Here is a 24,793-nt window from a genome sequence, read left to right as displayed (position 1 = left end):
CTACTATGTCATTTTACTCAATACGTCCAGATGTGGCCCCAGGGTATAAACGCCATGCAATGCTACCAACACAAAATCAATGCCTTATGACAACTCAGATTGCCTCACTTTTGCTTCCCTTGGAAAGGTATGCTGCCATGGGGTCAGCCGCCATTGTACGCTTTCTGCGGTATTCCTCCATCTCCTCTTCGTTCACTTGACCAGTCATTTCATCCAGCGCTCGCTTTCGACTCGCTGCATCGGCCTTTGCCTTCTGGGCCTGGTCTGGAGCGTTTGGTACATGCTCCTCCAGAGCTTCGGCTTCCTTCCATGCAATCTCCTTTGGAACTTCCTCGAGATCAGCACCAGTTCGCATCCGATCCGCCAGTTCAAATGCTTCCTTGCCTGCCTCGCCCGTACAATATGAGTTCTTGACCGTCGAATGACAGCATGCGAAGCCCCATTGGAAATTGGACCACCAGCTGCCCCAAACAGATGTGTGATTGTTGAGTAGGACATCTTCTGGGTATTTTGACTTTGCCTTAACTTTCGGTACACCCTTGATGGCTCCTCGCTCGTCGTACTCAACGTACCGCTCGTTCTCTGTCACGGCGGCTTTGCGTAGTGTGTCATCGGTAAACTTCTCTTGAGTTCCGTACTTCTCGGCCAACGCCTTCTTCTTGGCTGCCGCAGCCTCTTCGGCCTCCTTGAGTTGCTTCTTTCTCATGACCTCGCCCGATGTAGGGTTGGCTTGCAGATGAATCTTGTTCTTGTCTCCACGCTCCTGTGTTTCCCAGGCGTACCGCTGTGCCCTTTCAAACTCGGCTGCATCTCCAGAGGCCTTCATGAAACCTTCCTCCGCCACGAGTTGTGCTGCACTATCCGCTGTTGCGCCGCTGTCGACCATAGAACGCGTCTTGGGATCGTATTTCGCTGAGTCGAGGTCTAGATTCAGTAGGTACTTTGCAGTGTCTTCTCGTAATCGCAGGTTGCGTGTAGATGTGGCCTGTTTCCTTCCCATGTCGGTCTCGGCATCGTATTTATCGCCCTCATCCTCATCGTCTGACTTGTCGCCCTTTTCTACTTCTTTGGCCTTTTTGCGAATTTCCTCCATGGCATTGTACTCCTCAATAACCTCAACGAAGTTTGAGGCATCGTAACCATTCCAGCGGTCGCGTTTTGCATCGAACCCCAGCTGCACGTCTTGAATGACCTCATCTGCCTCGATATTCTTACCTGTGTATTTTGCGCCTGCCTTGCGCGGCCGGCTCAAGCAGTCTTTCTTCTTGTGGGTCATGGCTCCGCAGTTCTCGCATGCGCCTTTGCGGAACTTTGTTGCAGCCGGGCCAGCCTTCTTGCCACGATCATACCATTTAGAGTCCTGTTCCTGCTTCTGGAGACGCTGGTGCTCGAGGTAGTCGGTGGTGTCCTCGCCATTCTCGTCGACGGCATAAAAGGGCTTCTTGGAGATGAAGGAAGGAATATATTCGTTGCGTTCTTTCGCAGCAGCAGATACGTCCGGCTTCTTGGGTTGGGAGGGCGGCATATTTGGTTCTGTAGGCTGCCTGAGACGTGTCTGATGGTCGCGAGGTCGATGGTGGTTGAAGCTTTCCGTCGCCGCAGCGGCGAAAGTGGAGAGCTAGCGCCATAGGGCTGAAGCGGCGATCCCGTATATCACGTGCTCACGCGATACGTGTTGCGGTGCACCGCGTTGGGTTTTCTACGCCACCAACTACTAATAGTGCGCGTGCCATGTCCACGCCCGGTTTTGAATGAGGGCGAGGACAATGCAAGACTCTTCTCTCCAACACACATTCCGCGCTCTGGATATGTCGCCATGGAGACGTTTCGCTTTCGCCTCAATTGCATCGACAACTACCAGGCTGCGCCCACCGATCTCGACCCTCTTCTCCGGCGCAACCCTGGGCCCGCAGGTAGATTAGGCACGCCTGAAGTGCCTGTCATTAGAGCATTTGGGGCAACTGAGACTGGCCAGAAGGTGTGCGCTCATATCCACGGGGCATTACCTTATCTGTATTTGGAGTACAATGGAAGCCTGGAGACTGATGTTGGTAGGCGGAGTACATCACCGACATGGTCTGGGTGGGCTGACAACATATAGTCAATTCGTACATCCTAGACCTCCGCACTGCGATCGACCAGGCCCTTGCCACCGCTTACCGACGCAACACTATTAATGGAAAATCAACATATGTCGGCCACATCTCGCTGGTTAAGGGCGTGCCTTTCTTCGGCTATCATGTGGGATACAAAGTCTTCCTGAAAGTCTACTTGCTCAACCCCATGCATATGACACGATTCGCCGACCTCCTCCACCAAGGTGCTATTTTGGACAAGGTTTTCCAGCCATATGAAAGTCATTTACAATACCTCCTACAGTGGATGTGTGACTACAACCTGTATGGATGTGACTATATCGATTGCGCTAAAGTGCAGTTTCGAGGGCCTGTACCCGATAGCGACGAGGTGGATACTACCCTACACAAGTGGCACGATGCATCTATTCCAGACGAGTTTATGGCAGACGAAGACCAATATCCACGTCAAAGCCACTGCACTCTTGAAGTCGACATTTGTGTCCAAAACATTCTTAATCGGCAACAAGTGCAATGTCGTCCTATTCACCACGACTTTCTAGAGCGGTCGAGCCAAATGCTTCGCAATCCTGATGATAAGTTCGTACCGTCTATGGCTGGTCTTTGGAGAGACGAAACACGTCGACGCAAGCTTCGCATGGGCCTTACCGACCCTTCTAGCAGTCCGTTCCCTGCCGAAGTGCTAGTATCAATGTCAGCAGATACGCGTGACACCAAGAAAGGCGGATGGATCCATGAAGATGAATATAGGGAAATCGTTGAGGGCTTGATTAAAGAAGAACATAAGGACAGGGGTGAAGTGAGTTTTGACACATTCATCAACCCAACCGCAGGCCAAGATCGCATCAAGACTGCTGTGGAGAGCATTGAGGATCTCTATCCCGAAGTTTTGTCTACACAAAGGCTTGCGGATCATGGCCTGGAGCGTCAGGTCGAAACATTTGAGGAAGACAATGTTCATGATTTAGATGGAGCTGGACTACTATCGGATGGCCTGGACCCACTGCCGCAGTATCAGCATGATGATTCGATCCTTAGCGATGATGACAGCCAAAACCAAGCAGATGCAGACAATCAGTCCGAGGATGAGGTGCTTCCAATGGACCCTCTTACTGTATCCTTGCTACAGGCCTCCAATGAAATGACGGAGAACGATACACTCATAGATGAAGGTATCGATCTGATTGATCCAAGTGACGAGGACGAGCCACCAAATTCCAGCAACCCCAGCTCCATGCGCAAGCGCCATATCGAGTTTACCGATGAAGACTACAGCAAGCGTCAACGGATTTTACAAGAAACGCAGGGTACCGTTGGTCGTGTCTCGTTCCGTAATGCCCTCAGTGAAGACAGCGATAGAGCGGCAGCCGAATTTCCGAAAGGCGTTTGGGAAGAGGCGCCCCCAGCAGGTCAGGTTTCTCAGGCAAGCATCAAAGCTCAAGGGTTTGGGGGGGCTACTACACTCTCTTTTCCTGTAGTGAAAAATTCGAATGCACCTGAGACTGTTCATCGCCTCAGCCAGTCAGGTTACTCTAATTCTCAGGAGGGCCCGAAGACACCTGGGGCTAAGTATCTTAACGTTAGGGCGTCACAACGCTCCCCTATTACTCCTTGGACACACCAAAAGACGTCACCAGCAATGCCTAGCAGCAGTACACCAAAAGCTCGCTCGCAAGCCACAGCTTTGGTGATGAAGCTAGACAAGTCCCGTCGACATCATCAGCCTACAGTATATTACGCGTGTCTACCTCCAAGGGTTGAAATGATCGAAAATACTATGATGAATGCTGGCTTACCACCAGTAATCTATCAAGATGCATATTATAGTAATGAGAAAGACGTTCCGGACCGTCCGCGTGAATACGCAGGTAGGGAGTTCAAATTGCAGAGTACCACTTTGCCATATCTTCCTCCATTCGACCCAGTTGGCGCATCCCTTGCAAACATTGGAGAATACCCGCCGGTTGTGGTAGACAAGAGGAAACAAATTGCAATGTATCAAGCAAGGTCTAAACGTTGCAGCTTGCGCCATTGGGAGCTCTCAAGACCTCCACCTTCTTTCAAAGAAGTAGAAGATTGGACACTTCGTAAATCGAGGCAACGCAAGACAATCAAGTTCAACACAAAGACAAATTCCGCACCCATATTACACGAATTCGACCCTACGCATGATCAGTCACAGATTGAAGGCCCAACACAGAAAAATCCCAACGGCTGCAAATATTCACAGAAACAAAACAACACTAGTGTCAAGCACCAATCCCAGTACATGAGCATTATGAGCTTGGAAGTTCACGTAAACTCTCGAGGATCACTGGTACCTGATCCTGCTGAAGATGAAATACAATGTGTCTTTTGGAGCATCCAAGGCGAGGAGAACGCGGTTGCTGATCGACCACGCAAAGGTATATTGTGCTTCTCTGATGAAGACGGTATAGCTGTGCGCATCGCCAAACAGGTCTCAGTAGAGGTCGAGTACGAAGAGGACGAGCTGGACCTTATCAATCGCTTGGTTGATATTGTCCGTCAGTTCGATCCAGATATTCTAACCGGATATGAGGTACACAACAGTTCCTGGGGCTACCTTATAGAACGGGCCAGAATGAAGTACGAGTACAACCTTTGCGACGAGATCAGCAGGATGAAATCGCAGTCGTATGGAAGATTTGGTAAAGAGGCAGATCGCTGGGGCTTCACGCATACATCCACTATTCGAGTCACTGGCCGACACATGATCAATATTTGGAGAGCTATGCGTGGTGAGCTAAACTTGCTGCAGTACACTATGGAGAATGTGGTATTTCACTTACTACATAAGCGTATTCCACATTACCAGCATTCAGATCTTACCGCATGGTACACGAACGGGAAGCCTCGAGATCTCACCAAAGTTCTCGACTATTTTATTAGTCGTGTTCAACTGAACCTTGACATTTTAGAGGCCAACGATATCGTACCGCGTACCAGCGAACAGGCACGTTTGCTTGGCATTGATTTCTTTGCGGTCATCTCTCGAGGTTCGCAATTTAAAGTGGAGTCCACCATGTTTCGTATTGCAAAGCCAGAGAACTTTATCCTTGTCTCGCCGAGCAGGAAGCAAGTCGGTCGACAGAACGCGCTAGAGTGTCTGCCTCTAGTGATGGAGCCTCAGAGCGCATTTTATTCTAGCCCGGTACTAGTGCTGGATTTCCAGTCGCTCTACCCCAGCGTCATGATAGCGTACAACTATTGTTACTCCACTTGTCTTGGACGAATCGTTAGCTGGCGCGGCCGCAACAAGATGGGCTTTATGGACTTCAAGCGCCAACCTCAACTACTGGAACTGGTCAAAGATCACATCAACATCGCCCCAAATGGGATGATGTATGTGAAACCAGAGATGCGGAAATCCTTGCTAGCGAAGATGCTTGGTGAGATCTTAGAGACTCGAGTCATGGTCAAAAGTGGTATGAAAGAGGACAAAGACGACAAGTCCCTTCAGAAGTTGCTAAACAACAGACAACTAGCGTTGAAACTGCTAGCCAACGTCACATATGGCTATACATCAGCTTCATTCTCAGGACGCATGCCATGCTCCGAAATTGCCGACAGTATTGTTCAAACTGGTCGTGAGACCCTTGAAAAGGCGATTGCAATCATTCACGCGACAGAAAAATGGGGCGCGGAAGTCGTCTACGGAGATACCGATTCGCTTTTTATTCATCTCAAAGGGCGCACAAAAGACCAAGCATTCACAATTGGCGAAGAGATTGCTGCTGCTATTACCGCTGCCAACCCACGACCCATCAAGCTCAAGTTCGAGAAAGTATACCATCCTTGTGTGTTACTCGCCAAAAAACGTTATGTTGGCTTCAAATACGAACACAGAAACCAGAAAGAGCCGGAGTTTGATGCAAAAGGTATCGAAACAGTACGCCGAGATGGCACACCTGCAGAGCAAAAGATTGAAGAGAAGGCGCTCAAGCTCCTTTTCCGAACCTCAGACCTCAGCAAAGTAAAAAGCTACTTTCAAGAGCAGTGCGCCAAGATCATGGAAGGCCGTGTCAGCATCCAGGACTTTCTCTTTGCCAAAGAAGTCAAGCTGGGGACGTACTCCAACAAAGGGCATCCGCCGCCCGGCGCCCTCATTGCTACGAAACGTATGCTTGTCGACCCACGTGCAGAACCTCAATATGGCGAGCGCGTCCCCTACGCCGTTATTACCGGTGCGCCAGGGGCTCGGCTCATTGACCGCTGCGTCAATCCAGAAATGTTACTCCAAAACGACCATCTGGAGCTCGACGCCGAGTACTACATCTCCAAAAACCTGATCCCCCCACTCGAACGCATCTTCAACCTTGTCGGCGCCAATGTCCGACAGTGGTACGACGAGATGCCAAAGATACAACGCATACGCAACATCTCAATTCCCATTGCACCGAAATACGACAACAACGGCAATACCCTCATAAGTGGTGGACACAACGCGCTCAAGAAAACACTAGAAAGCTATATGAAATCCTTGAACTGTCTTGTCTGCCGTTCGAAACTGAGTCCCCCATCCTCTGCACACTTTTCCAGCGCTGCATACGCCATGCTCCCGCTGTGCGCAAAGTGCGTCAAACGTCCCGCTCACTCACTGCTTGCACTCAAGTATCGCATCTGGACTAGTGAGATGCGGATGAATGAGGTGGATGCCGTCTGTAGGCGCTGCGCAAATCTAGCGTGGAATGAAGAGATACGGTGCGATAGTAGGGATTGCCCAGTATTTTATAGTCGGATTAAAGAAAAGAGTCGGTTGGCGGCGTTGAGGGAGAATGTGGGGTCGGTTGTCGAGGTCATGGAAGGTATAATGGATGGTGATAATGAGGAAGAAGGTGAACATAATGGGAGACGAGGAAATGGTGACGACCTTGCATGGTAGGAGTTTCTTGTCAGTTTAGAGTGGAGCTTTGTATACCCGATTAGACTTTAATGTGAGATGTAAGAAACGACGAACGAAGTTTTTACTATTCTATGCGCAAATTAGCAGTCAGTATATCTTTTCAAGCAGATAAGAGTGTATTGTAGATCTGGACGAAGCAAAGCTGTGGATGAATTGATTTTCAGCATCGGAGGTATTATAATTTACATGTGAATAACTATATTTTATACAACGAGGAGGAACATGCAACACAACCCGCCAGGCAGTAGATTTTACATGAAGAATCACACGAAACCCACCCATGCCCAACCACACAATATAGCACAAACATCATGTTAGCCTCAACCCACCATGCACGCTAGAAAAACACAGTTCAATCACGCCATATCTCTCGTCCCTCCGCGGCATTCTTGCTTTTTCCAATTCCCCGCCTTCCTTTTTTCCCTTTCCCACCCGCGCCCATCCTCCCATCCGCTCTCCCATCCCTCTTCCTTCCTCTCACTCCCCCAACCCCCCCAAACTCCTCCTCGGCAACCCCAACCTAACTCTCCCCTCATTAACCCTCTCCAGCGCCTCGCGCCTCCTCCTCAACGGCAAACCCTCATACTCCATCTGCAGCGTCCTCGTCCCGCGTCGCCACGCCAACACACTGCTGTCGTTGCTTTTTTGTTTCACGCATCGTGCGGTGGCTGTGGGATCCGTGGTCGTGCATAGGGATGTGGTTGAGCCTGCGTGGCTGGCGTTGTTGTCCAGATAGGGTAATTGGGGTTGCACTGTGGAGGAGTGCCATGGCGACGAGACTTTGCGGATGGATAGGGGGAAGGTGGTGCTGGATTTTAGGGCCGAGAAGAGACGCGTGGTGGAGGAGGGTGTTGGACTGCGGGGTGGGGTGCTGATGGTGCTGGATGAGGAGGAGGAGAGGGAGTCGTTGAGAGAGGGGGTTGGGGACGGGGGGAGAGTGGACCAGCGTTTGAAGTAGGTCATTGCCATTTGTCGGGGTGGTGTTTGGGTTGTATGTTGGGAAGGTTATGGCGTTGATGGTTTGGTAGGAAAAGAGCGCATAGAAAAAAGGAGTGTAAGAATTTAGAAAAAGGGTTTGTAAGAAGGGTAGAGGTTTAGATGTACATCGATGAAAGGTTTACGACAGAAATTATTTTTGGGAAACGTGGGAAGACAAATGCGCGAACCAATATTTGAGTCCTCGTGCCCTGCACCCCCCTCCCAACAAGCAAAAGTTGTTCTGAAACAAATTTGTTCTTTTTGGGCAAACAGTGGTTCATAAGCTTGCTCGCCTAAAGATTCTGTTTTTCATGGTTTGGAGGTTTGCTTTTTCTGATACGCCGTGTTTCGGAAATTATCTTCGCGCCATTTACCTTACACGGAAAGATGGTTTGTGGATGAAATGGGGTTCGGTAGTTGTAGATGAGCACCTTGGCTTTGTAGATCGTATAGGCGGCTTCGGTTCTTATCTAGCCACTATGTAGTAGGTCAAGTTTTCGAAGAAACCTTAGTCCCGCCATGGCTCTATACAATCACTAGCCCTTCTACCTCGTCAATCTCCGGCCCCTCAAAACACTCCTTCGTCATGGTTGTAAACCCGATCCTTCTCCATACATTCTCTCTCCCTTCTAACTCCGCCTTCTTCAATACAAGTCCCGATGCATAAACCACGTCGTGGGTCCTTTTCCTGTCTCTCATAATCTCCAAACACTTCACCTCTCCATTAGGTCTTAATTCTTCGTAGTCTTCTTGTGCATCCAGCACCACAAAGCACTCCGCCCCGGGCTTATGAAGCCGGACCCTGCTATCTGGCCCATAACGTGGTATCTCCTCTTTTCCATCATCCAACCACATAATCGTTGTCCTTCCTCTGATCCTCATCTCGCCTGCTTTTACCGGCCCAAACGGATCATCCGTGGCCAGTTCACACTGCACATCCAGCACCTCTGCGAATTTGTGTGTTTGTGACGTTGGGATTTCTCCTGGGCAATAGTACCATACGACGCCGCCACTGCGACTTGCCCATGACCATGAGGGAGCTAGGTAGGTTCCCGTGACGTGACGTGAGCTCTTACGTGTATCATACGCCTCCCATTGGAGTCCAAGAAGAAGGTTGTGTGACCAAATCCCTGCATAGTATGTCCCCAATCTAGGGCTGATGGCTTCTGCAAGGCTAGAGGATGCTGGTAGAATGTCTGTAGGGTACGTGAGGCTTTTGGCAGTGTAGTCCTCAATGAGGGCGGCATTTGCTTCCCAGAGATTGTTCCGGGCTTTCTCGAAGTGTTCTCTTCCCACCATAGACTGCACTGCCCCAACATTGCCAAGTTTAGATTCAATAGCAGTCTCAGTTGTTGATGCAGACTGATATGAAGTGGAAGGAGACGAGGAAGCAACAGCGTCGTCGAATGCCATCAACGCCCTGGGCAACACCCTCTTCAAATGAGACCACGTGCTCTGAAGGCCTCCGATTTTTCCTTGTAGTAAGACCCTCTGACATTCACAGTCTACCATTTCGCCACATTCGAAATATGACTCTTCGTAATCTCCCCCAAAATGTAGGATTCGCCGCGCGAACAGCCGTTCTTGGAAACACCACGCGCGCCCCCAGTAGGACCTGGTATTCTGAGCCGGATTGAAAAGATTGTCGTGCTGCGGGTTCATCCGTACAAACACAGGAGTGCCGGGATCAATGGTTGGCTGTAAGGGCGGTGGTATAATCTTCCTTGTTCCGTAACGATTGAAGAATAGTTCAGGGCCGTGTGCGGCGATGACGAGTGCTGCTTGTGCATAGATGTGACCCATATGTGGTGCCTCGGCTGCAAAGTCGACCGGATCCCCTTGCAGGATACATAGGGAGTCTATCCATATGTAGTCATAGCCCAGGCAGAGGCAGAGCAATACAGTGTCGCGGAAGACAGGTGAGAGAGAGCCCCAGGGAACAGAAGCGAGGTGAGCCGCCAAATTAGCGGCTGTGGTTTTGAGTGGCCGTGTGTGTGACCAGCAGTGGCTGACTGCAACATAGGTGTACTGTTCGGTGGGGGAAGTGTGAAAAAGTTGAAGAGTAGGGGTACCGTATTCGGGTGCAGGGGCGAGATTTATCCGGAGTAGGCGGCTGGGAGGGCGTGTATTGGAGATTGTATTGCACGTTTTGTGATTTTGGACGCATTCATCGATCCAATTTCCGAATAGATTGAGGGTCGGGGATGAAAGGACAAAGCAGGAAATATGGGGGGATGGAGGAAAAGCTTTCCACGGGCTAGGATTTTCTGTGCACGATTAGTCGAATTTGAACTATAAAGCAAATACCAGCCTGGAGGCAGAATTTGGATATATTTTTGTCAAGACAAAGTACACTGCAGCAGGAGCGAACATACCAGGGTCAGAATAGAAATCAAGCTGAAAAATATTCTCTTTTCTCTCCGCACCCGCATGCGAGATTGGAGGCACCTGTAACCTAACTTCTAGCTTACTCTTTCCTTTCCCAAACGTAATATGCACAATCATTACGTCTGCATCCACAGGCTGTTCTGGAAATCGATCTGGTGTTTCGTCGACCAAACGCTTGTGTTGTACGAACTGACTCTCAATCCACCGCAATTCATCCCATTTGGGTTTCCAGTCGTCTGCAAACTCTTTGATTCCCTGAAGGAGAATAGAGCAAAAAGCACAATCCTTGGATCCGGAAATTAGTTTTGCTAGACTCATGACAGCCCAACATTCTCTTCCATCTTCGCCACGATACTCTATTTCAGAGGCTATGGGCGGATGAATCATCGATTTGCATGTGCCTGGGGCAGGGTCTTGGTCATCAGAGTGAATGATTAGGCTACCATTGGGGCTATGGGTTCTTTGGCTAGAATACATGATTAGTATATTAAAACATTTACCACAGTAAAGGCAAGCCGATAATTTGCGTACTTCCTGGTATATGTCCTTGGCCGGCCTATCTCATCTCTCTTGAAGCGGAGCCATCGGGTGCCGTCCCTAGTCTTTTTGCAAAGGAGACCGTTACGGAAAACCCAACTTTCCATCCCGTAAGCAACCTCATGCTGGTGCATGAGCACAGGCTTAGTCTCGCTAAGTTCGTCATCGATTGGTTCTGGTTGAGTGTCAGGTTTGGCGGTAGATGGGGAGGCCATTTTCATTCAATGATAACACATATGTTGATTTTGTGGCACTGAGTTAGCTGGATTGTGTAGAGTATACTTCCAGTCCTGACATGGAACTGGATGCGGGGAGTATCGTTGCCTGATTGCCAAGCTGCTGCGGCTGAAGGAAGAGCCATAAAGTAGCGCGGAAAGCTCCCAGCCACAAGGCTAAGATGCTTTTCTAAACCAGGAGGTGTGACAGGCATTTGAGATGCAGCAAGGGTGCGAGGCTGTTATGATGCTGGACCCCTGTGTAAAAATGGTGACATGTCTTGTATAATTTGTGGTATCATGAATAATTCTACACGTTATCAAAACACCACCTAGGCATACATCTTTTTTGTAGTTCAACCCCATCCCCATAACGTCTTGATAGTATCGCCAAACGTCGCTTGGCCAGCTTCTCTCCGCTTCATGCGAGCCACTCGTTCCTCAATAAATGTTTGTTCAAGCTGCTTCGCAACACCATTTTGAGCCCTCAGCTCGCCCACTACGGCCATTCTCTCAATCTCGCGCTCTTCAGGCGACAGACTCTCGAGCTTCTTCTCGTATTCTTTCCGTGCTTCTGGTTTGATTTGGGCCCATACTTCATTTTCGTCTATAGTATTCAAATTTCCAATCTCAGCCACCTGTTCATTCTTGGCAGTTGGCGATACACCGCCCATTGCCTGCGCAACGTTACGTTTGGACAAGACGCTTTCGAACTTTGGGATAGGTCGGCCTTCTTCTTTTGCCTTTTCTATCTCTGCTTCTTGCTGCAACATGCGCTGGTACAGCTTATCGGCGTGCATCTGGATCCGTTCATCCTCTTCAGGCGAGCGGGCATCCATTGTCATGTAGCCCAGGGCCTTAAGAAACTTGGACTGGATATCGTAGCAGCGGTTGAATTTGCGCGACTCGGCGCTGCACATTGTGCCCTTGGACCACCACGTCTTGGGGTTTCGGAAGCATTCAAATTGCTCCATATACTCGAGTGCACAGTTCTCCATTGCTAATCGGCCAATCGAGGCCTTGCGGTCGTTGTAGGCATCGACTAGGTCTCGCAGCCGGTCTTGCTCCGACTTTCCGCGGTCATTCAGGATGTCTTGGGGAGTGTAATTTTTCCAGAGATGGGCATAGCGTCCATCTTGGAACTGGGATTGAGGCGGTACCCGAGGCTTAGAGGATTCAATCTGTTCCTGGAACTGCGACAGCGGGGGTGTGGGTGCATCGGCGGGCTTTTCCTTGGGCACGGAGGGCAATGAAGGCGCCGGGCCTGTAGGGGCTTCTTTGTTGAGGAATTCGCGGAGGGAGGGATCGAGCTGATCTGACCCGGTTGGGCTGTTTTTGCTACCCCATAGCCAACCCATGATGGTGGAATGCAATGGCAGTCGTTGTGCTGCGAAACGTGGGCAGCAAACGGAATTATTGCGGGGATGATGGAGGCCAAGCAAGGGCCTGGCCATGTATGGTCAGCGCGTCGACCCTCACAACACCACCACGCGACGACAGCAGCCTCGCCTACCCCACCCCGAATTCGAATTGCTACACCACACATCGCCATGGCGCCCGTCGGTATGAGACAACAGTATCATGCTTATCTCTCCGTCTTTGTGCTGACAAATCCACAGATCGCCGCGAGCATCGACAGCAGCGCGTGCGCGGTGCTGGGTAAGACAGGCGTCATGACATGCAACCAACGACTTGGATGCTGACAGCTGCAGACCTTCCTCAGTACAGGCAACTTTTGACTTCAGCTTCGGTGCTCTCGGCGCAGCCCCTGCTAAACAATCCTCACTTCCTCCTCTGCCACCCTCTCATCGAACCCCAGTCCAAAGTACACCGCGCGCCCCGAATGGCTCGGCACAGCGACACAGAAGCGCGTCGCTTCAGCGCAGCAGCGCGTCAAAACGCAAGAGCACACCAAAAGAGAAGATAGCGACCCCGCGGCTGGGCAAGCGAAAGCGGGCTTCACCTGCTGCGCAGTCAGATATAGTCGAAGGGGAAGATGATGAACTGAGCCCAAACCGCGAGGAGATTGCGCGCTCGGTTGAAAAGATCAAGAGAGTGGTGGGAACTGTTTCCCCCGTACGCGAGGAACAGGACAATGGCCCGGATGAGCTCTCGGTGCTGGACGAGGGTGCGAGCAATGTGCGTGAGGCCGTATTCGCCAGATCTACCGTGATGAAACGGACACCACCTCAGGCAGCGATACAGCAGCGGGCGCTCTCCGGAAGCGCAAGGCAAAAGACACCGACCACAGGCGCAAACGAGACAACATCAGCAAAGTCACGGCGCTCCATATCAAGACGATCCAAGTCGACTGATCCCGTCCCGGAAACCCCTAGTCTACTTCCGAGCGGACAGCCACGAAAGTCGGCCTCCCGAATTGATGCCTACCTAAACACACCAGCGGCGGCGCCAGCCGAAGATGAGAGCGAGGACGAGCTTTCACCCCAAGTGCCTGTAGCTACGCCGCGCGTGGTCGGGAGTGGAGTACAGCCACAGCAGACACCGCAAGAGGGGACAGAAATAACCGTCGATGAGCTATCTCCACAGTTACAGCCAATTTCAAATCAGAAGATCCCGACAACATCACAGCCAGTCGAGACGCCTGTAGCAAATGAAGATCCTGGGGAGCAAGTCATGGAATCACAGCCCGTGAAACGTGGACGTGGTAGACCGCGATTATCGGATAGGCACCACACTGAAAGTAACACTCTAACAGTCGCTTCGGCGAAGTCTGTGAAGCGCACAAGCCCTCGTGAAGAATCCAACGTCCGAGAGAGCGAGCCCCAAGAAACACCGGCGATTCGCAAGTCTGTTAAAAAGAAGAACAAAGAACCTATCACCGAAGTTGCTGATGAGACTGTCGACGACCTCTCACCTGCTCGTGGCAAAGCAGGTGCAAGACAGAGAGATAGTGTAGAAGTCACCAGTGTACACGAAGCGTCAGCCGGAGAAGGTGATTCTGCGCTAGAAGAAGAAGCGGAACCCACCCCTCAACCCGTCTCCAAGCGATCTGCTCCCGAGCAAGCACCACGTGTTAAGCCTTCAACGGAAAATCCACCCCGCAAGCGTCAAAAGCTTGTGGGGCCAACACATACTATCTCGGTGATGCGCATAAAAGGCTCTACAGTTCGGGGTGTTACTGCGGCAGATATCACGCGCTCGATCCTAGAAGATAACATTGACCATCGTCTCAAGCGCATGGCTGAAAAGCTGCAGAACTTGCAAGATTCCGACAGCCGAAAGGAGCTACGAAGTCAGATCAACATGTCGATTACCTTCAAGGAGAGCTTGAATGAAAAGCTGATGGACTTACAAGATGCTAACGATGTCCTAAGCACGAATTTCCAAAAGATGAAGCTACTGAGACGTGCTAATGCCGATTTACGCAAAGAGATGCTAGGCCTCCAGAACAGTAGACAGGAAATCGCCATGGAGCAGGACGATATCCAGATACAGTACCACGCTGAGAAAGCCAGGGTGGACGCTCAGAATACGCTCAGCGACAACATGTTCGCTATTGAGGCTGCGATTAAAAACGGTCGTGCTAAGGCGCGCAAAGAAGGAAGAGAGAATGAGGGTCCAGACATGCCACTAAGCATGCTACTAGACGGCGTAGCGAAGGATGTCGGCTCGCGTGGTGGTGGGCTTTTGGCCAATGTCAAGGGCTTCAATGGACTTCTAAAGCAGGTTGCGAGCTGGCTAGAGGGAAGAGCCTAATGGCTTACAAAAACACTATTCACTTAGAGGCGTTTTATTCTTGTGTACTTTGGGATACGATACCCGGCACCATGGCCACCCACGAAATGGAATTTCTTATCACAACCCACCCTTGGGCACGGGTTGTGGCACTTGCAGACGATCGCAACTACATACATATAAGCTGAGTCCATGGAACGTCTGTGCCGTCTGCGTCCGAGGTATTGATGTAGATGTGGCGCGTGCTATCTGGTTGCAGGCTAGCGGCTATTGTTGGTGACGGGCCACTTCTCCGCATTTGCGTTCGTCATGGTGCATAGTGCATCTCACCAAATCCTGTCCGGCTCAGCCGGTACATCATTAGGTTCGTCCCCTACCCAGCTTGACGTGCACACAACTTCAGTTTGACAGCTAAGTATTTTGCCTCCGCCGGACGGGTTTCGTCATTGAGGTGGATTGTTTCGAAATCTCCCTCCTTGTCCGGTCAGAGTCACGCGCTGCTGTTCCACGTATCTCCAACAACCCTCTCTGAACTCCGCTTGCTTGCTTCGTTTGGCCATCTGCGTTGGCACCCAAACGCCTGCGTTAAACAACACGCGGGTGTATAATTGACTAGTACATATCGCAATACAGACGGTGCCCTTGTTTTCGCTTGCGAGCGGTGAAACCAACGCTAACTAGAGCCGTTACCGGACTCTTCACCTGTGACGCTTATCACCAGACCATTTCTTTACCGATCGTGAACCAAGACATCCCACCAGACTAAAACATACCTCAACTGACTTGGACTGCCACCATTTTTCAACGTTGTTTCAACTCCTTCAGCATGGTTCACGCGCCTCTTACCATCGACAAGGGTTACACTATCACACCCTTAAATTCCCCACCAGTTCCTTTGGTATCGCCCAGCAAAAACCCTCCTTCGCCTTCCACCAAGTCGCCTCGCCACCCCGTCAATCAGCATTGGGTTCAGGCACAGCAGCGAAAAATATTCATCCAACATTTGAAACAATGGTCCATGGGCCACGATTCAAGCGCGCATTTCCAGGGGAAACTCAGTTTGCTGCCTCCTGATCCACGTAGGAGAGAGGATTTGGATTTGGGTAAGAGCGTGCAGTGCGTGCTTACGGATTCGAGCTTCAAGGATTGTAGGAAGAAGATTGTTGTCAGGCTTTTCAGTCCGCAAATGGGTAAGAGGAAGAGTAAGAGATCTAGTATGATCAGGCCGACGCAAAGGGGTGATATGGACCCTTTTGAAAATAGAGAAGTGTTTACAGAGTGGGAAGAGGGTACCTGTCCATTCACATTCGCTGAAGACGACATGGCCCAGCCAACTTCGCAGGTCAAATCCATTTCCCCGAGCAACTATTATAAACTCGTTGTCCGCTGCGGTTCGGGTTGGCTCTCCGCCCGTGAATATCTCAACAATCTCTACTTCACGCGTCTTGCAATCAAAAATACCAGCCCAAGTGCCAAAACTGTCTCTGACAATGCAGAGCGCGCATTCCGCACGCACTCACCAGCTCTTAGCCCCCAACCGGCTTCAGAAGACACAGTCGACATCCAGCCCTTATTCCATCCATTCCTTCGCCTACCTCAAGAACTTCAAGAAATGATCTTGATGACTGCCGCGGGACTGTCCCGAAACTACGACCTTTCATCTGCCGAAATCAGCTACCGACTGCCATCGAAACACGTTAAATCACCCATCAGTCTATCGACCCTCCTTCGCATTTCTCCCACTATCACAAATACAATGCAGCCATACATTCTCCACCGGACAACTTTCCACTTCGGACTCACAGGAACCACAAACTTCTTGTGGCAATTAGGACCAACCAATCGCTCCAATATTCGGCGTCTCGCTTTTCACTTCGGACGCGGCGCACTCTTACATTGCGTACGCTGGCTGGTACCAGATCCAATCTTTGACCTGCTGCAACCACCGGTGCGGAAGGACCTGGGTGGCCTTCCGTATTTCTGGCGGTGTCAACTTCGCACTTTGGCAAAGGAATTACATCTCGCAGAGCTCATTATCGGTATCCAAACTATGCCTGATGCCGACATTGCTATGGTAACGAGAATAATGAAGGAGTCGTTTGGAAGTGTTGAGAAAATTTCTTTTGTCGATGACTTCCTTGATGGGACCACAAAGTTGCTTGATAGTGCAGATCCGCGACTGGAGGGTGTAGGAAAGGGATCATGGAGGGACATGACTAGCGGGTATGTGGAGAGATATAAGAGGCAGGTGGGATGGCATAACTATCACTTTGGACTTGAGGTTGCGGGCATGACAGAGGAGGAGTTGGATAAGAAGATGGATGGGGAGTGTGAGTTTTTTGATAGTTGACGGGGTTATTATGAATATAGAGATGAGTTTGGAAATCAGGCATAGAGTTTTGCTGTTATCATTGGATATTGGAAGGGGGACTGGGGTGGTAGCAATTCATTACTTGTGGTTGTATGCTGAGGGTGTCTGCTCTTGGATGTAATGTATCGGCATTCATTTTAGAGGGATCTCCACAGGTCAAAGTAGATGTCGTGTTAACGTAGATGAGTTGCCTCTCCCCAGACTGCAATTGATAGATTAGATGTAGTAAGCTGGGCCACCTAATTGAGACATTAAGATTATGGAGTGAGCTGCCAAGGTGGGAGAAATAGATATATTGTCTTGGATGATTGACGAGACCTGCATTCAGGGTTGCATAACCTGTAATACCAGGAAACCCCTGCTTGTCAAATTTCTGGTATCATCTTCGCATACATTATGCTCGTTCTTGTACAATAATACTTCAAGAAACCTGGTGTGAAGACTACCCTTTCACATACCAAGCAATGAACTGTGTTGTAATAGTCCCAATACCAACTATCTGAGTAGAAAATGACCTATATTCTACTTGCGAACCACCTATTCAAAATCTCTTACACAGATATTAGCGTTGTGTAAGAATCACTACGTTGCCTTTGTTTTTTGTCGTCCCGAGGATAGGGGATGGCCCAACCGGGATTAGCGAAGTTAGCAAGGCAACAAGCAATCTGGTTGCAGCATCATTTGTCTCTAACATCACCGCTCAAAAACATCAAACATCTTTGAATCCAACTTCATCCACGGTTCTGCAGCATACAGGCCTCCGAGATACAGTGTTTGCTGTCGTTACGGAAAGCGCGGCGCGTTGTTTTGATCACGGAGGGGTTTGCTGCGTGTCTATCTCAATCAAAACAACTTCACTCTGACTCCACGTCATTGAATCATTACACCCGCAACTGCCTTGACGATTATATGCTGGATATCTCGGCAGGTACTCTTTTGCTCTGGCGTTCTGCAACTTCCGTTGACAACCATATTGAACCAAATTTCCTATCCTAATAACATCACCCCGCCCTCGACCAAGCAGGTTCCACATGGCAGGCGGCGACAACACAATCAAGTGCAAATCATGCACTAGAGTCCTCGCAGCTGTCACAGCTGATGGGCTCACTCCTGTACAAGCACTAGAAGAGTTCGGATGCAGCACCTGCCAGCGGTTTGGCACACTCTACGATGCTCTGCAAGCTGCAGATATAGAATGGGCGGCTTTCGAAAACAAACGCGATTCCATCACGAAGAGTTTTGCGCGAGACAACCACAAAAAAGCCCGCATGGAATTCGATAACTGGCTCATGACAGTAGAGGCGCTCCCGGTTCCACCGACTGGAGAACGGACTACGCGCATTGAACAAGCAAGTCCGGAGGTGCAGCATGTGTTCCATGGGAGCGAGCAACCACATTTAGGCATTGCGCGTCGAAGATCACATTCGCCAACAACCCAACCTCCTGTAACAGATGAAGAATCACCCAATCCACGGCCGCAGCAATGTGACGCGCCACTGTCTTTTCGGCCGTCGCCCAAGCGATCGCGCAGCACCAATTCCCTGCTTGGACGAAAACGACTCAAGTTTTCAGATACGGTCGAGTTCCACAAGACCTACCGCAGCAGTGATGAGTATCACCGGCCTAGCCAACTGTACGTCAGAGGCCGCAATGCGCCGCCCGAAGGATCGGAGTATATGGACACAAGCGGATCGGGCCAAACATTCCTTAGGTTCACGCAAATGAAGAAAGTGGGCGCAAAATGGGTGGAGCTGAGTGAAGAGGACCTTGCTAAGAAGAGCAAGAGTCCGGCGCTTGCGGTAGCACAGCAGGCCCCTGCAGCAGTAGAGCAGCTGAAGTCGCACAGCAGGAATGAAGATGTGGCTGGCAAGTTGGAACAGGAGGGAGAGGCTCCACCAGATGCTCGTGCAGCCAGGTTGGCCAGACGTGCTGAGGCATCCAGCATGGGCTCAGCGCAGACCAAAAGCACGTCAGGTACTCGAAATCGGGGTAATAGAATGGCGCGCAAAGTGAAGGCACCGTTGCCTGACGATACATCAAGTGGAGTCCAGGAGTCTCTTATTCAGCCGACGCTCTCTCTGTCAACATCAACGGTGCAAGGAATGAGGGCTGATGATACGGACAATGGCCTAAGTGCAACGAATGACGTCGGACAGTGTGATGAGGAACGTGGGGAAAGAACAAGCATTGCGACTATTGAAAAAGCAAATATTGGACGCATGCGCAATGACGAGATACGAAGCCCAGAACCGTCCAACAACGAGCTCCACTTGGAGGTTCAGCATAGTGGGACAGCAGGCGATCGATACGAGTCGATCGAGCGCGATATCAAAGTAATGCAAAGTGGGTTACATTCTGCTATCATCACCCAAAACCACTCAGCCAAGGCCAACGAGTCAGCGACCAAGAGCTCATGCATCAACTGAGAAAATGCCTACATGACCACAACTCTAGACGCGCAAAACGCTGCAGCGACAACGCAACTAGAGTAGATTGAGATATGTACGAGGTGTGCAAAGCACCCGGTGGTACATACTGCACGGCCTCGCAATGTCACATCTACAGCGACAGTAATCCAGCCGTTCCATGATAAAGTAAAGCCATCACGGTGTGTCAGGCAGCAACACCAGGAAGCAAGCAAGCAAGCAGGGCTGCCCCATTGGTCTGGTCAGGAACACGACGTGCAGCAGAACGGGGACACGCCCCCTCCCGTCAAAGTTCGCGTACGTAACGGTGGAAATTTCCCCCAACTCCTATAGGTAGGTTGGCCAAATGGACAAGACCACCAAAGCGCCTTGCCCTGCCCGGCAGTGGTGATACGAAAAGAGGACAAGGGCAGCATCCGATTTCAAACACCCCAGCATCCGATTAAGACCAAATAAGAGAGGGCACAGTTGCATGTAACTGCAAACAGTGACTGGGCTGGGGGGAGGGGTGGTCGGTTGGCACCTCGAAGCCCAGACATCAAGCTGTTCAAGGCAGGCCATGGATGCCTTGATTTCCTCTTCCTTCCCTAAACTACGTACCCTTCACCCAATCCTTGGTCGACCCGACACCGTTGCTGGGAGCTGCAAGGACCCTGGCCCGATTACCTCCATGTCCATGTGCCTACGTACGGTTAGCAGGTAGTTTATATTGGCCCGTGGCCGTTGCATCCATCCCACGCAACAAAAAAGACGTGCAGGACCGCCGAAGCGTGCAGAAAGTGCCTAGGCCCCAGTAGGCTCCGCACCACCACTACCACGACCAACCCCTACCACCCCTTCCCACTTCCCGAGACGACTTCAAGTCAGACAGAGAAAAGAGGAGCAAAGATTGACAGGGCTGGGAGTATGTGCGTGGGTTGGTGCGTTGGTGAGGGGTTTTTAATCAGATGAGGAAATGTTTGGCTAGCGTAGAAAGAGACCGTGATGAGAAACTTGTTAGACCAGGCACTTTTGAAAATGAGAGAGCGGATGTATCCCACCGCGCGTGCTTTTGCGTTGTGTTGCGTGTCTTGTGTGTCCTGCCTGACGAGTCAGTTTGCGCCATGTGTGTGTGCATGGGGGATGGTGTAAATATCAAAAGACGAAGTTACGCACGTAGCCAAAGTGCCCGAAGAGACTCCAGGGGGAGGGGGTGTGTTGCATCTATGCCGTGGGATATGTGGCATGTGTATTTAACATGACCATCAAGCAAAGAAGAAAGAAAGAAAATATGGCGAACACTACAACGGAAGAGAACGAAAAAAAAAAGAACACCCGACCGCACGATATTCCAGCGCTCCCCGTCAAAAAGAAAAACCGTAGAAGGAGAATCTCACTCAGACCTTCTCTCCCCCCCTCTCTTGCTCACCAAGAAAACACGTACATCAACGGCCATCCCGTCTTGGCCCTTCTTCCCATGGGGGGAACAAGGGCACGAACAAGTTGTGGGGGGGTTATCCCCTGTTCTTCGCATTCTCACCCTCGGCCCCCCCCCCCCACTTTTTTTCTGACAACAACAACAACATCAATCAACCCTTCCTTCTCTCTCACTCTCTTGCTCGTTCTCCCCCCCTCCCCCCCCATGTACGCATTGGGCTGTTTCAGGGCATAAATAACCGGGCAGCGGGTGAATTAGAAGGCGGAGCGGATTTGATGGGTCGAATCGGCGTGATTATTATTTTTTGTTACATTAGTACGAAAGATTTTCCCAGTCCCATGAAGGTGGGTCCCGGCAACCACAGACCACGGCGCGGACATGGGTTATGGGGTGGCTGCCCACCCCCTCCCCCAGTTGGTCACGAACGGTGCTGTCTCTCCCATGCCTTGTCAACCGGAGAGACGGGGGGTTGGTTGGTTGGTTGGTTGGTCGGGATGATGATTATGATGATGGGGGGGCCTCTTTTCCCTCTTTCGCTTTTTTGAGTCTTGCCTCGTTCTGCTGGGCCTGGAGACGAACGGCAAATCCCGCCCTGTCGGATGCGCTGCCGCTGCAGCGGCTCTTCTTTTTGCTTGCCTTGATTTCCTTTGATCCCTGGCTTTGCTCATCTTTTTGGGGGGAAGGGGCGGGAGGGGGCCCATCGGTGCGTGGGCGCGTATGCTCGGCATACTTGGAGAGCTTGGGCCTTTGCTTTTTCGTTCATATCGCCCAGAAATACGGGATAAGGTGGTGATGATGATCATGATTATGGGATTGCATTCTATTGGTCTTTTCTGGCCTTGCTTGCTTTCTTGCTTCCGCTCTTTTCCCTTGCAATGGCGTGATGGTAGCCGAGTTGCGGATTGATGAAGGGTCGGATTTGTAGTGTAGTGTGCAAGTTGATAATCGCCGACATAATACGGGTAGAACTAGTGTGTTCGGCGATAGATCTCACCTAGTAGGCTTACTACGTACGTATGAAGTTTTGCATTAGCTTTGGGCATTTTTATTTCCTAAATGGGTTGCGGTGATTATGGTTTTAGTGTATCGCGTTCATCCTATCTCTATGTTCTTCAGAGCCTGTTGGTGTGGCATCTCGGTGAATATTCAAGATCACGATCTTCGGTAAAATGGGCGGACAAAATCCTGGTCGTGATAATAATAGTAGTATCATGGATGACAGTGATGCTTAATTCTTGCTATCGATTTTGGTTGTTTTTGCTCTTGCGTTTCACCGTGTAGACAACGGCCACGGGGAAATGCAACGGATGTCGCAGAACATACCTGTTTGCGGTGATGGTAGGGGTCAGTGATATGCCTAAGCGAGGAGGAGGGGGTGCGGGATGTGGGTTGCGAGTACCTATAGCCGTTGCATAGCAGTTTGGCTTGCGACAGTACTGCATACATAGATTGATATGAGACATGCAGGCATGGCCCCTGTATATCTTGTGGCTCGTATCATTTCTCGTTTGATTGTCGCCTTTTGCTGTATGTACCTGCTAATAGTATCGCCGTACGAATAGCGATGGGACAGGGGCGTATTTGGAAAAAAGGCAAGTGGAAGAATGTACAGGGGACTGGATAAACCGGATGCTGGGATTTGTTTCCCATATGCACGTGATTACGACTAGCGACCTGGGTTCTCGGGCGAAAAAAGGAATGCCCGTTCGCACTAGTGGAAACACCACAGTTTTCTTGAGATTGTCGCACGTGGTTGCATTTATAGAAATACGTTCATGTACAGAATACGATGGTTATTGACCGATGTGTCTGCTAAATAGAACAAACTGTGCGATTTTTGTGCACGTGAAGAAGACAGCTGCGTGTTCTATGTTGACCGTTCAATGCGCGAGAGAAGGAAAAGGCCGATCGTTGTGAATTCACCGATCAATGCAAAGACGCAAAGGAGTATTACTACAATCTCTCCTAACGAGTCGGGAGTTTTCTAGCAGCGGAAGGATTGTTCCTGCAGAAGGCGCTGCGCTTTCGCTTAGCGCATCATACTCGCCTCCTCTGACGCTCCTTTGTTTTTCTACATAGGAGTGGGTGGGGATACCAGCTTGCCGGTATCCGTGGAGAAGCGACAGAAAGTCGGCCTAGAACATTGTCAAAGCTTAATCGTAAGTATGTTTGTAGTAGTAGACTTGTATACAAGCGAGGAGAAAAACTCCGATGCCAATAACAAGGCAGAATACACAGACATGTCGGATGTTTGGTTCAGACGTGTAGATTGTGTGGAGGCTCACCGGACGAGAGTGGGGGCAGAGATGATCGTGTACAGCGGGATGCATATGGAATGGGCTACTTGGTATGATTGCGCCTCATGTCCGCACTATTGCTTGCTTCATTTCCCCACTGTAACCCAGGGGTAGGCTATCGATCAGGTCGGTGGCAATCGGCGTGAGTGAGTAAGACGTGATCTAGGGGAGTATGAGGGCAACTGGACCGTCCGGTGGTCAGCGAGTGTGTACCGAGATGGCGGTATTCTCCATAAAATGGATCCGACGTAATTCATGATCGCCTTTAGCTTCCGATATGGATGGGGTTCCCCAGGACGCATTGTCGAGGTGGAGTCGAGTGGCATTACTAGACAGCCAACATTGGCCGAGAGTGCAGGCCTGATGTCTTGAGCAGTGTCAACCGTGTGTAGATCATTGTGTTAAGGCTGCACAAGGCGACGAACGGCTGAGGAGTCTAAGGAATTGGGGGGGTTCTTGGCGGAGTTGGCTTGCGCCTTGGGTGTGATGAGCGAGTAATGCACATGGAATTTTCTCGTAACGAGGAGAATGCGGTGTTTGGGTCGCCAGCAGGTCGGCAAAGCAAGCGTATGTAGGCGAGTTGAGCGCGTGACTGTTCTGTATGCAGAGTGGACAGGTGATTTGTGTGGTGATATTGTGCAAGGTGCTGACGTCACATGTACGACTTGAATGGCGGCGGTCGTCGAGCCAGTGACAGAGGCGATGCTGTGTCGCCAAGTGGTGCGCCATTGTCATTGTCGGCAGATATCAGAGAGGGAGAGATAGAGGGAGAGAAGGAGGACGAGTGCGGTTTGGCGCGCAAACCGGGCCGGGCGCTGTCTCCTCTTACCCCCCCCCCCAGCAGCCGGATCGATCTATCCATGTCACCGGGATCCGGGCGGCTGTGAGCAATTTGGACGCAGTTAGGCCCGATGCGGACAGGAAGCGTTGATCTCCGACGAACCTCGGGATGGGCCAAACAAGACGACACGCATGTCTGTAACCGTAGTTTGGTGGTGTCTGGCGTCGGCGACAGCGGCGTCTTCAGAGGAACGAATGGAAAGCAGGCGACGCGTAAACGGGCAAGAAAAATATTACATTAGAGTTCAGCCAGGTGGACGGTGGGTGCGGCTGGCGCGCGGGGCTAATTTCCACGCACCCGTGCTTGGTGGTGGGGGTGCGGCAAGCATCGCCAGAAGCCCGACAACCCTGCCTGACGACATGTTCAGACATGCATTCGAAGAAACACATGTGCAGATGGAACGGCGGTGAAGCCGTAACGTGCGTAAGACGATAGCAAACGGGAGCAGGCTGGCCTTATGGTCACGCTCCAAGTCGGGGAATACGGCTTGGGTGGCCCTGCCACATCATTCCACGTCGGCGTTTGTGATGATGATGATGATGGTAATGGTATAGTATAGCAGCAGGATCATGCTTGTGCACTATAACATGTATGCACATACGCATGT

At 50.8% G+C, this 24,793-nt stretch overlaps 9 protein-coding genes across 9 annotated transcripts; 4 read left to right on the top strand and 5 right to left on the bottom strand.

Annotated features, from left to right (window-relative positions):
* Positions 1-94: 94 nt before the first annotated feature.
* COCCADRAFT_495 (uncharacterized protein) lies at positions 95-1,525 on the bottom strand (the record flags this gene model as incomplete). The annotated part of the gene is made up of 1 exon (XM_007708630.1): positions 95-1,525. The coding sequence occupies one exon, from the start codon at positions 1,523-1,525 to the stop codon at positions 95-97; it is 1,431 nt and encodes a 476-aa protein (XP_007706820.1).
* A 5,972-nt stretch (positions 1,526-7,497) lies between these two features.
* COCCADRAFT_82260 (uncharacterized protein) lies at positions 7,498-7,989 on the bottom strand (the record flags this gene model as incomplete). Its single annotated transcript, XM_007708719.1, has 1 exon — positions 7,498-7,989. The coding sequence occupies one exon, from the start codon at positions 7,987-7,989 to the stop codon at positions 7,498-7,500; it is 492 nt and encodes a 163-aa protein (XP_007706909.1).
* A 1,470-nt stretch (positions 7,990-9,459) lies between these two features.
* On the bottom strand, positions 9,460-9,660 carry COCCADRAFT_82288 (uncharacterized protein; the record flags this gene model as incomplete). The annotated part of the gene is made up of 1 exon (XM_007708718.1): positions 9,460-9,660. A coding segment is annotated over one exon (201 nt), but the record flags the coding sequence as incomplete, so codon positions are not given.
* Positions 9,661-9,759: 99 nt separating this feature from the next.
* Positions 9,760-10,206, bottom strand: COCCADRAFT_47704 (uncharacterized protein; the record flags this gene model as incomplete). The annotated part of the gene is made up of 1 exon (XM_007708717.1): positions 9,760-10,206. A coding segment is annotated over one exon (447 nt), but the record flags the coding sequence as incomplete, so codon positions are not given.
* A 1,288-nt stretch (positions 10,207-11,494) lies between these two features.
* Positions 11,495-12,592, bottom strand: COCCADRAFT_82190 (uncharacterized protein; the record flags this gene model as incomplete). The annotated part of the gene is made up of 1 exon (XM_007708716.1): positions 11,495-12,592. One exon carries the CDS (start codon positions 12,590-12,592, stop codon positions 11,495-11,497), a length of 1,098 nt encoding a protein of 365 aa, XP_007706906.1.
* A 96-nt stretch (positions 12,593-12,688) lies between these two features.
* COCCADRAFT_32125 (uncharacterized protein) lies at positions 12,689-14,855 on the top strand (the record flags this gene model as incomplete). Its single annotated transcript, XM_007708682.1, has 3 exons — positions 12,689-12,701; positions 12,758-12,797; positions 12,851-14,855. 3 exons carry the CDS (start codon positions 12,689-12,691, stop codon positions 14,853-14,855), a joined length of 2,058 nt encoding a protein of 685 aa, XP_007706872.1.
* A 49-nt stretch (positions 14,856-14,904) lies between these two features.
* COCCADRAFT_82120 (uncharacterized protein) lies at positions 14,905-15,114 on the top strand (the record flags this gene model as incomplete). The annotated part of the gene is made up of 1 exon (XM_007708715.1): positions 14,905-15,114. A coding segment is annotated over one exon (210 nt), but the record flags the coding sequence as incomplete, so codon positions are not given.
* A 546-nt stretch (positions 15,115-15,660) lies between these two features.
* Positions 15,661-17,184, top strand: COCCADRAFT_32124 (uncharacterized protein; the record flags this gene model as incomplete). Its single annotated transcript, XM_007708681.1, has 1 exon — positions 15,661-17,184. One exon carries the CDS (start codon positions 15,661-15,663, stop codon positions 17,182-17,184), a length of 1,524 nt encoding a protein of 507 aa, XP_007706871.1.
* Positions 17,185-18,236: 1,052 nt separating this feature from the next.
* On the top strand, positions 18,237-19,169 carry COCCADRAFT_51216 (uncharacterized protein; the record flags this gene model as incomplete). The annotated part of the gene is made up of 1 exon (XM_007708714.1): positions 18,237-19,169. A coding segment is annotated over one exon (933 nt), but the record flags the coding sequence as incomplete, so codon positions are not given.
* Positions 19,170-24,793: the final 5,624 nt, after the last annotated feature.

This window comes from Bipolaris zeicola (assembly GCF_000523435.1).
Source record: "Bipolaris zeicola 26-R-13 unplaced genomic scaffold scaffold_3, whole genome shotgun sequence".
Classification (NCBI taxonomy): Eukaryota; Fungi; Ascomycota; class Dothideomycetes; order Pleosporales; family Pleosporaceae; genus Bipolaris; species Bipolaris zeicola.
The sequence above is the reverse complement of the archived record's forward strand: the minus strand, read 5'-3'. Positions and strand labels throughout refer to the sequence as shown.